This window comes from Megalobrama amblycephala, linkage group LG2, assembly GCF_018812025.1.
Source record: "Megalobrama amblycephala isolate DHTTF-2021 linkage group LG2, ASM1881202v1, whole genome shotgun sequence".
NCBI lineage: Eukaryota > Metazoa > Chordata > Actinopteri > Cypriniformes > Xenocyprididae > Megalobrama > Megalobrama amblycephala.
The window spans coordinates 53,045,865-53,057,083 of record NC_063045.1 but is presented as its reverse complement, the minus strand read 5'-3'; the positions used below and the strand labels follow the sequence as shown (position 1 = coordinate 53,057,083).

At 37.8% G+C, this 11,219-nt stretch overlaps 1 protein-coding gene across 3 annotated transcripts in view; it reads right to left on the bottom strand.

Annotated features, from left to right (window-relative positions):
- Window positions 1-11,219, bottom strand: part of ksr1a (kinase suppressor of ras 1a) — a 45,588-nt gene continuing 34,369 nt past the window's right edge. For 2 of the 3 annotated variants that reach the window (XM_048180879.1, XM_048180878.1), the window contains exons 8-20: window positions 10,611-10,672; window positions 10,415-10,524; window positions 10,027-10,195; window positions 9,738-9,779; window positions 7,886-7,934; window positions 7,734-7,797; window positions 7,157-7,647; window positions 5,447-5,543; window positions 5,225-5,358; window positions 4,866-4,997; window positions 4,647-4,782; window positions 3,527-3,660; window positions 1-1,185 (exon numbers count right to left, since the gene is read on the bottom strand). In XM_048180879.1, coding sequence (XP_048036836.1) covers window positions 1,179-1,185; window positions 3,527-3,660; window positions 4,647-4,782; window positions 4,866-4,997; window positions 5,225-5,358; window positions 5,447-5,543; window positions 7,157-7,647; window positions 7,734-7,797; window positions 7,886-7,934; window positions 9,738-9,779; window positions 10,027-10,195; window positions 10,415-10,524; window positions 10,611-10,672 — 1,627 coding nt within the window. In that variant the 3' untranslated portion in view covers window positions 1-1,178. Of the gene's footprint in view, window positions 1,186-1,949; window positions 3,661-4,646; window positions 4,783-4,865; window positions 4,998-5,224; window positions 5,359-5,446; window positions 5,544-7,156; window positions 7,648-7,733; window positions 7,798-7,885; window positions 7,935-9,737; window positions 9,780-10,026; window positions 10,196-10,414; window positions 10,525-10,610; window positions 10,673-11,219 lie in introns of those variants that run through there. The other variant, XM_048180877.1, reaches the window with a different exon arrangement.

Here is an 11,219-nt window from a genome sequence, read left to right as displayed (position 1 = left end):
TCACGTGACAAGCTCAATTTTATTGTCTTTCAAGGATGAGAACAGACACTGTGTACAGTAGCCACATGCAATACAAAAATATGACTGTACATGACATGTACCGACCCATTCTAAAAAAAGTTTTCCATGTTTTTTGTTTTGTTTTTTTACATGAAAAAATATAAAGAATATTTACATCTGGGATAGCACAGCAGTACCTATTCAAAATGTCATGATGTACAGTATATATATTTATTTATATTTATATAAAATGTCCATATAAATATTAAAAGAATTCTGTTCATTGACTGTACAATAAATAAACCATATTTATACATAAATATTTTACATTGTCATTGATATTTCTAAACCACAAAGTCCAGTCTTTCACAAAACAAACAAACACACACCCTTCCACATACACAATGTTACAAACACGCACGTTACACACAAACACACATGAGAGTTCATGTTTAAACAACTTATGGAACACTGTTCTGCTGGGTTCATTGAAATCTCACTTTAATTCAAGCGTTCAACATCTTCGTCGTGGAAAATCAGGACCGATAGTAGTCAGATGAGAAGATGCACATGCTTCTCTTTGGCTCATTTTCGCATACTGTACTCAGAAATGGCCCTTCTATAACCCAGGCCGCATTTTGTTAGAACCTCACAGCTCTAACTTTCCATCATTTGCGAAACAAAATGTCTACTATCGGACACCATGGAGGAAGAGTGACAACTAAAGGTATGTTGGCATGAATCAGACGAGCCAATCAGAGACAGAATCAGCGCATGTCACACAGGACTAAGAGGCACCAAGACCACGAGAGAGGGAGAGAAGAGAGAGAGAAAGAGTGAGAGAGAAGGAGAACATCTTCATTGCAGTGTCACTGAATCCTGCGAATCCAACAGGAAATGCGTCACGTGATGTCACAAACCGGAGCAGGAGGGGAAGAGAGAACCAGTCGCACACTCCGAAAATAATAGTAGAAATAGGAATTTAAAAAAGGCAAAGCGTTTTGTTTTACGCATGGTCACGGTAGTCCCCCATCCCACCACCCACAGAACCAAAGAAAGATAGAGACGGAACAGCAGGCGATGTTAGTTTATAAGTCCAGAAGAGGTCAGGCTTTCAGCAGGCATGCAAGGCAGGGCCAGGAATTGAGTTTTGCATTTCTCATGTTTCAGGCACGTGGCTACAACCTACAACAACAAGAAATAAATGACAGACAAAAAAGAAAGAGAAGCAGGTTAGAGAGAGAAAGTGATAGTTCTAGAGTTATGAATGCACAGTAGGAGAGGAAATTAGCAGTAAGACAGATTTTCATAAATGTGCACTAAGGGTGTGTTCACACTTGTAGTTCGGTTTGCTTGGTTCGAAGGTGACTTTGTTTCTTCAGTAGAACACAAATGATGATTTTTAACTCCAACTGTCGCCGTCTGTCAGTCTTATAATGTGGGTCAATGGGAACTTCATCTATAAGAGTAAAAAAAAAAACATGCACAGACAAATCCAAATTAAACCCTGTGGCTCGTGACGACACATTGATGTCCTAGGACACGAAACGATCGGTTTGTGCGAGAAACCGAACAGTATTTATTTTTTACCTCTAAAACACCACTATGTCCAACTGCGTTCAGTATCCGGTTAGTGAGGTCAAAAAACACGTTCTGATGACGGAAGTGATGTCTCGCGCTTTGCTTCAATGAGTGCGAGACATCACTTCCGTTGTCAGAGCGCGTTCAGACCTCACTAACCGGATGTGCAGGGCAGTTGGACATAGTGGTGTTTTAGAGGTAAAAAAAATATATAAATACTGTTCGATTTCTCGCACAAACCGATCGTTTCGTGTCTTAGGATATCAATGTGTTGTCACAAGCCGCAGGGTTTAATTTGGATTTGTCTGTGCATGTTTTTTTGACTCTTATAGATGGAGTTCCCATTGACATGCGTTATACGACTGACAGACGGCAACAGTTGGAATTAAAAATGATCATTTGTGTTCTACTGAAGAAATGTCATTGCCTTGGGGTAAGCAGATAAACATCAAATTTTCATTGTTGGGTGAACTATCCCTTTAACACTGAACCTAAAAGCATAGGGATACGTTCACAATCTGATTGGTCGGCTTTTATGATGTATATTTTGTGACGGAACTTACCAAACATCTAAAACAATGCTGTGTGCTGGGCTAAATGCACATATATATATATATATATATAAAATGGTAATTTGACCAGGTGATTTTGGTTCGTTTACATGTATTTGGTCTGTGCATTCATATTTCATATGAGCCGCAACAGAGGTCGTTTGGAAACGGACCGAGACCCACCTTTTCAGTGATCTCGGTCCACTTGTTTGGTGCGCACCAGGGTTCGGATGGTAGCTTTTATACTTATTCAGATGAACCACACTAACAGAGCAAATGGATCAGGGTTCGTTGAAATCGAACCAAACCTGCCAAGTGTGAACACACACTAAGTATGCTGGTCACTAACAGGGGGTCCAGATTCACCTCCATGGGGGGAATTTACAAAAATAAACTAAATAGTACTCTGCTTTCAAGATGGCAGCTACATTGATAAGCGAAATGAGCGGGACCACCTTTATATACAATACAACAGATTATAGATATGACTGGAGTATTTATATCAAGCGAACCTTATTTTAAGTGGAAATTAATTACTTAAAAGGTTCAGTAAGCAAATTATAAGAAACGCTGTTGAAAGGGGATCGGATCGAGCACCAAAACACTTATAGCCAATCAGCAGTAAGGGGCGTACACTTATGAGGGGGGAGGTGGCTGTGTTGCATAGCATTTTCGTTAATTTGGGGGTGAAGCTACGAAGATAGGGCTGTGATCCTTTTGGGTAGGGGTGTGTTTGTTTTGGTGACTTCAAATATTTTCAAATATAAATAGTTTCTCAGAAATCACTTACTGCACCTTTAATGCAACTGAAGAAATAATGTAGTATGTAGTTTTAGAAATGGATCATTATTAGCACACATTACTAGTAAAACCTCAAAAAATAAACAAAACAAACAGGAGCAATAATTTAAAGAATAATAAGTATTATTATTATTTTTATTGACGGGCCAGGGTGTTTCACTGCTTTCAGCCTGATATCCGTTTCATTATCCCTGCGATGCTACATCGGACAAGCTGTTTGAAGGACGGATGGATGGACGAATTATTATTGTTGTTATTTTTTATTATGAATAATAATAATAATAATAATAATAATAATAATTAGTATTGTTATTAAAATAATTAAATAATAATATTTTATGATAATGGATTGATTTTTCCAATTGTAAAGTTACCAGTGCGGATACTGCTCATCTGAACAGAGACAACTGAGACATGTGCTGCTGATAAAAATAATGAACTGAACAAGATAAAAATACCCCTGGTGAAGAGAAGGCCAGGAAGGAAGTAACCAAACAAACAACACTTATAAAGTGTGTCATCGTTTCTGCAGACTGTGCAGGTTTCACCTGTTTGTCCTCTTTTTACAGTGTGCCACATTCTAGGATACATACTCTGCAGACTTCCAGAAGTGCCCGGGGTGAGACAGACGGCGGTTGAGTTTGGGCAGTTTCTCCAGCATGTCGGCCAGCTGTGTGAATGTGGGCCGATTACAGGGGTCATATGACCAGCAGGCAGAAAGAATCTCCTGTGGGACAGACAGGAATCGAGCAGTCAGCACTAACATTCGAAGTTTGGATGTTTTTTTTTTACAAGGAAAACTTCGAAGATACCACATTTTGTACTCTTTGTGGCTCACAGAGTGCTGATGTAAAATGAAACGAAATAAAAATAATTTTTCGAACAGAATTATTTTCACAAGGGCTAACAAGAAACAAGATTATAAATGATAAATTACACATTTTGTTTTGTGCTTCAATGTTATTTCTGATGCGATTTACTAATCTTTACAAATCTCTGTCAGAAGCTAATAAGCTAGGGCTGAAGGGTGATATGTAAAATATTATAGATTATTTATATAACTTTTGAGTTTTGATTTGCCTATGAAAATAATGTCAAATAGATGTTATCCTTCATAATGAAGAAACTATGAAACCATGAAAGTGTGATAAATTAACCTCAGTGATATTTTGCATTTATTGACACATTCAGTAAAAAAAAAAACCAACAACAACAAAAAATATATTTTTGATATTATTCTGTAACATACTATTCTTTAATTTGTATTGCCAGCTATTTTTTTCTGATCAAGTTCCCTTGAGCTGTGGAATGACACTAAAATAAATAAATAAATAATGAATAATAATAATAATAATATAAAAAAATAAATCATTTTTAATAATAACAATAATAAAATGATTTATTATTGTGTAATATCATTATTAAACAAACGTAATTATTATGTCATTTGTTAATTATCACTTATAATATGTAATAATATATTAAGTACAATTTATATATATATATATATATATATATATATATATATATATATATATATATATATATATATATGGTATTATTATTATTTGTCCCATATGGTCTAGCTGTTATGTTACCTTATTTTCACCCAGGCAGCCTGGGTTCGAGTCTTGGCATGGGAAGTGGAATGGAGTAGTGTCATTTTACTGCCATCCCACTGAGCATGTGTCAACTTAAAAATGTGGCACTCACCGTGACCTCTTTTCCTAAGTTGATCTCTGCCAGGACCCTCCTGATGCCCTCTCCGCTGCCCACCTGCCAGATGGTGGCCTCTACGGGCTGACTGGTTATGGGCCAGTCTCTCGCCTGCAGCTCGTACCAGATGGTGCTGAAAGAGTGCAGATAAAGGCGACAGGTCAACGCTGCTCTGTTTGGGTGGCGTTTATGTCTAAAGTTAAGTATATCTCTTACCCAAAGGCATAAACATCAGCAGCATTAGAAAACGGAAGTCTGTCCTCGTTGTTTCCAGGGCTCATTTTACGCACGATCTCCGGAGCCAAATAACAGATCCACCCGTGAGGAAGTTTCAGCTCGTTTTCACGTCTAAAAACACAACAGATCTGTTTTATGGTAACAATTCACAGGAACAAGAGCAAAGGTGTGGTCACATTAGCAACATTTTGCAGGGAAAAGAGGTCAATTGTCTCTAGTGAAGCACAGCTCAGACGCAGAAGCCACTTTCAAACCAAATTCACCAGGTTCCTACTGAAATGGCTGGATTTCGCCTGCAAAACTTCACAGAGCAACGCACCTTTAACACTGTGACTTACCGGCCCTCCTGAACCACTCCAGAGATCCCAAAAAGGCCAAAGTCAGTGATGACAACTTTATTTGTGTCATGAAAGACATTTTTCGATTTAAGGTCCTTGTGAACGATGCCCTTAGCATGAAGGTAGCCCATCCCCTAAAACACAGGAAACACAAGCAAGACTTTAATCATACGAAGCCATACAGATATACAACACATCCAACAATATCCATACAAACGCTACCTTCACAATCTCCTGCGCAATCTGCCGGGTCTTATTGATGTCCAGTGTGTTTTTTGTGTCCCTCACGACAGAATACAACGTCCGGCCTTTGCAGAAGCTGTGGGGAAATTAAAGACATGCTTGTCAAAGATGTCGAATGGTTTGCCACCTGTATGGACTGAGACTAGGGCTGTGCAATTAATCAATTTTGTGTTTCAATTTTGGTTTCAAACGATTATGAAAACACGACTTGCATGAAAAAGTTAAAGCACCGTTTATTTCATCTGTATCCTTTTTTCTGTTGTATGTGTCCTATTGGTTGTAATTTGCTTTTTTTGTTTTTATTGTATTACTAACTGTTTATTTGCCTTCATTAATTGTCTGAGGACATATTTACATTAGTTAGCCAAGTATACTGCTGGGGTATTGAAATTGGTATCGAGAATTATGAAATTTTAATATCAAAGCAACAATTTTCAGCAAAATATACTTGATGAATATCGCTACCATAGACTGTAAAAAAGATGGACAGCACGTCTCCGCTTCCTTCTACTGTAGAAAAATGAAGCCAAAATATCCCAGTAATGCTTGTTGCCGATTACACCATTACTCAATTGCAAGCACAGCTGTCAATCATGACATTACGCCCCGTTTTTATAGTATCCAATAACTAACTAAAACCAAACTTATTGGAAAAATGAACACTTGAACTACCTAAAATGACAGAAACCATCTTTGGAAAAAAATTATTTGAAGTGTAATTGGATTTTTTAGTTTGGCTCGCATCTCATTCGATTACATAGAGAGGGCGGAGTTTAAGACCTATACTGCAGTCAGCCACAAGGGGGCGATCAAAATGCTTTGGCATCACTTTTCAGGACTTTCAGCACACTTGATCGCTACCATGAAATAACACGGTTATTTTTGTGGCTGGCCTTGCCAGACAGCCTTCCGTATTCTATTTACGATAAATGTGTAAAACTCTCGCAGTTCAAAAAGCTTACGCTTCGTCCTACGCCTTCCCTATTCAACTTATGGAAAAATCTTAACTGACGCGATGCCAGTTTCGTTTTTTCCATAATTTGAATAGGGAAGACGGTCTGGTGGAAGCTAGATATTTTACTTCATTACTTGTTAAATATGGATTTTTTATTTTTATTATTTTTTTTTTACATAAATGCATCGCTTCGCTTCAGAAGGCTTTTATTAACCCCCTGGAGCCGTGTGGAGTACGTTATGATGGATGGATGTGGACAGAGGCACTTTCTTATCGTACTTATTGGTCCCATTCACTTCCATTATAAAGCTCGGATGCGTCAGGATATTTATTAAAATATCTCAGATTGTGTTCATCAGAAAGAAGAAAGTCATATACACCTAGGATGGCTTGAGGGTGAATATAGCATGGGCTAATTTTCATTTCAAAGTGAACTAATCCTTCAACTATGAAATCTGATGTTTATGAAGCATTTGTGAATCCTGAGGAGAGTTTCCGGGAAGGACCGTTTTACGTGCAAATTCTCAGAATTTACTCATATGTTTACAAAAGTTTCACGAATGAGGCCTTTTTGAGCAGATCACCCGCAGAACTTTCAACTCCCATGGGCTTGCAGTCTTATGTTAAGTCTTACGGTAATTTGTCAGTTTTGTAAATCTGACCCATAATCGTGTTAAATAATCGTGATTATAATATTGCCCAAAATTATTTAGCAGCCCCAACCGAGACGTTACCTGGTAATGATGGCGAGATGAGGCGGGGCCATGCAAGCTCCCATGAAGAGGACGACGTTCTCGTGGCGCGTCTGTCTGTAGTTCATCACCTCCTTTTTGAAGAGCTTCAGGTGGTCCTGGTTGTTTCCGTCAATCTCCAAGAGTCGGATGGCCACCTCTCCGTGCCAGCGGCCGCGATGAACCCGACCCCAGCGGCCCTTTCCGATGAGCTCACCGAGATCCAGCTGCTCGAAGGGAATGTCCCACTCCTGCAGGTAGACGCTCGTCTGGCTGGCCTTCCGGGAGATGGGACCCTTCCAGTGGGTTCCTCCTCGCGTGCTGGGCAGGTCGTCCAGCTCGTCTCCTTCATACTCTCCTTCTGAGGATGGGTTCAGCTCTTCCATATCCTCCTCCTCTTCATCCTCAAGCTCTTCCTCTTCATCTTCCTCTTCCACTGCTACATCTTCTTCCTCCTCTGCTTCTATTTCCTCTTCTTCCTCTTCCTCCAGTTCCTAGACAAGAGCAACCAACCACTATGAGTTTTCGCAGCAGTGATGGGAGCATTACCATATCAGATTCAGTCCCACACATGCCTCACCTCTCTGTCGTCTTCCTCGTCTTGTTCCGCATGCATCTCCTCCACTGACGGATCGATTTCATTACTGTGCACACAATAAAACACCATGACTGAATGCAGAACATGCAGCAGTATATTTATGTTTCTGAGCAGTAAATTTCACCGTTACTTACACTGTGTCTGGGAGTCCATCTGAATGAAGGATGCTGGGACTGCACACATCTATGTAAAACATTAAAATATTGATAAACTTTTCACATTTGAAAGAATATATAACACTGACACTGTAAACAAATTGTTTCTGTTTGAACGGCTACAGAAATTACTCAAAGTAACATGCAGTGTCATAAATCACCAGCAGGGTGCAGCTCATCTCACAAGCACAAACTACTCTTGAGCAAAAAAAATAAATAAATAAAAATCAAACCTCAGCATGCAAAACATGCAAAACACATTACTTTAGGCACTGCTCAGATTTGTAAAAGTGAGTTCAGTTCACTGCAGACTGGATGAAAAGAATTTGAGAGCATGCTAGCCATTCTGGAGCTAAAAAATCTACTGAAATTCATTGTTTCTCATAGGGAATCCACAAAAATATGGAAAATAAGTAGTTTATTTAGGCCTTATACCCACAAATGTGTTGTTAATGGATCACCAATAACTTTTCAGAATAATGTTAGCAGCATGTAGTGTTCATTTTAATTTTAGTACTATTTATATACTATTATATAATATATAGCTTTTTATTTTTTATTTTCTAATTTTGTTTTTTTTTGTTTTTTATTTCTGTTTAGCTTTCATTATTTTCAGTTTTTGTCATTTTGGTATTTCAATTTATTTTACTTCAGTTGCACATTTTCGTTTTGTAAGTTTAAGTTCTTCATCTAATACATATTTTATTTCAGCTTTATTTCAATTAACAAAAATGACTTAATAGTTTTAGTCAACAATAATACTATTACTTTAAAATTGTAGCTAATTAATTTGAAAAATATTAGGCAAAATCGATGCATTATATTACTCCAATTCCACATCTATCTATCTATCTATCCATCTATCTATATAATTGTATTAATTTAAAGTTACTGGAATATGCTTTTCCTAGACATTTTATGTAAAAGGGTCCTATTATGCCCCATTTCACAAGATGTAATATAAGTCTCTGGTGTCCCCAGAATGTGTCTGTGAAGTTTCAGCTCAAAATACCCCACAGATCATTTATTATAGCTTGTCAAATATGCCCATATTTGGGTGTGAGGAAAAACACGCCATTTTTGTGTCCCTTTAAATGCAAATGAGCTGCTGCTCTTAGACCGTTTTCCAAAAGAGCTTTAACAGCTCGCACTTTGGATACTCAAGAACAACAAAGCAGGAAAATCTCACGCAGCCAAAATAACAATTGTCAGTAACGGAGTTCAAACGGGAGTCGGACACTGATGGAGAGAGTAAACAGAGAGTAAACAGAAATGGCAGACTGCTGTGGCTCACTCAGGGCCGTATCTATTCTAATAGGGCAGATCGTCACTAGCTTCCCTACTCCTACGTAAGAGTAGGGGGAAATCTGGAATCACGCGTTTGGAGAGACTGTTTAGGATTTATGAGGATTATAAAAAAGGAGTAGGTGGATTTTTACCATTAAAGCCTGGCTGTTTACACACACTGTGGACACAAATCTGTGTTCAAACACCTTATAAAAGTGAATTTTGCATAATAGATCACCTTTAAAATAGAAAGAAATTCAATAAGGACAAATTTAATCCGGTGACAGCAAAATTACACTGCAAGAATGGAAATATACTGGATATGTGCAAGACTGGATATTATAGTGCTTTATATATGATACTAAATAACAATGAATTTATATATTATGATATAATAGCGATCATTTGATCATCATTTGAAGAGTAACTGCGCTGAAATATTGAACTCATGTGGTGCAACTGTTTATTGAATTTGCACCACTGAATCCTGGATGTCATTATGAGGGCTGAAGAACAATTACAGACTTTGTGTTTGTTAACTCACCAGGGAAGATAAACTGCTGTCGGTGCTGAAAATAACAGGCAGCTTTACCACAGAGGAGGAAGACAGGAAGAGAGGAAGACAAGCAGGAAGCAGAGAGAGAGACAGTCTGAGGTTAGAGTTGAAGTCCCATTATGCTTTATGTTGAGTTAGAATGTTACATGCAGTTAAAGAGTCCTGAATATCAGCTTTCTTTTACCCAAGATTGATGCAGATGTCTATTATGTATTAATCAATGTAGTATTTGTTAACGTACTAGTTTATTGCGGTGTCAGTGTTTACAGGTGCTTACCTGGAAAGTGGAAGCGGTTGTCACGGTGACCCTTTGGGGAGGGGTTTGGGGGCGGGGTTACACTGGGAGGGTTGCTCTGCTGGAAGGGGGCGGGAGAGGAAGGCGTAGAGGAAGTGGTGGAGGACGGATTACTGCTGGAGTCCAGTTGATTCAGCGCTGGCGGTTGATCCTGCCAGAAAGAAACCAACTGCTTTCAATGCTCTATTACAAGAATAACTGATAAAGAGTCCAGCTGAGTTCATTATGGAGTACTAGCATACTGCTCATTGTGTTTACTGTATATTGCCGTTTAAAAAAATAAGTATGTGATGTGCATAATCTGGACAATATACATACTGACTACTACAAAAACAGAACTGTTGTATGAATGTCACATAGGAATCAGTACCTTCTTTGTTATTGCCTTCGGTAGTGTCCCGAACTGTGGAGCTTCGGGTGGACGGTCCACGGGGTTGTTGATGTCTGAGGGTACAGACTCAGTCCTACGGATCTTTGTGACTGAGAGACGCACATGAAATTGTTGGAAAAACATGTCTGTCATGATTGATATTCTTATATCTGAGCAACAAATAAGATAGACTTACTGGGCAGGAAGGAGATTCTGCAGGACGGAGCTTCTTTAGTGCATTTGTTGTGACACTTTAACCTACAAATAGAAAAGATGACACATGAGATATTTTAGTAGATGTGTGGTTTCCTTGGGTGAATCTCGCAAAACTTGTCAAAAACATTTACGGGTTCTAAAAATAAAAATAAAATAAAATAAAATAAAATAAAATAAAATAAAATAAAATAAAATAAAATAAAATAAAATATTACAGCAGTCAATCGATTAAAAAAAATTAACTAATTAATCACATTTACCAAATTACCGTTTTTAATATATTTTTATATTGTAATCATTTCACATTTAATCTCCAAATTAATGTAGAAACAACATAAAGACAGTATATTTTAAATACTTGATAGGAAATATACAGAAACTAAATACATTTACCAAACACTTCAGTCTTCAATGAAGAAATTATAAATTAAATATAGATTAATCCTTATTAAAGATAATTATTCATTCAATAGCAGTGAATGATTTTCTCTTTGTCTTTTGTTCTTTGATTAACAATGATTAATAATGACAAACATCACAGCAGCAGGTTTATTAGGCTGCTGTCACTTTAAGATCTGACACACATGAC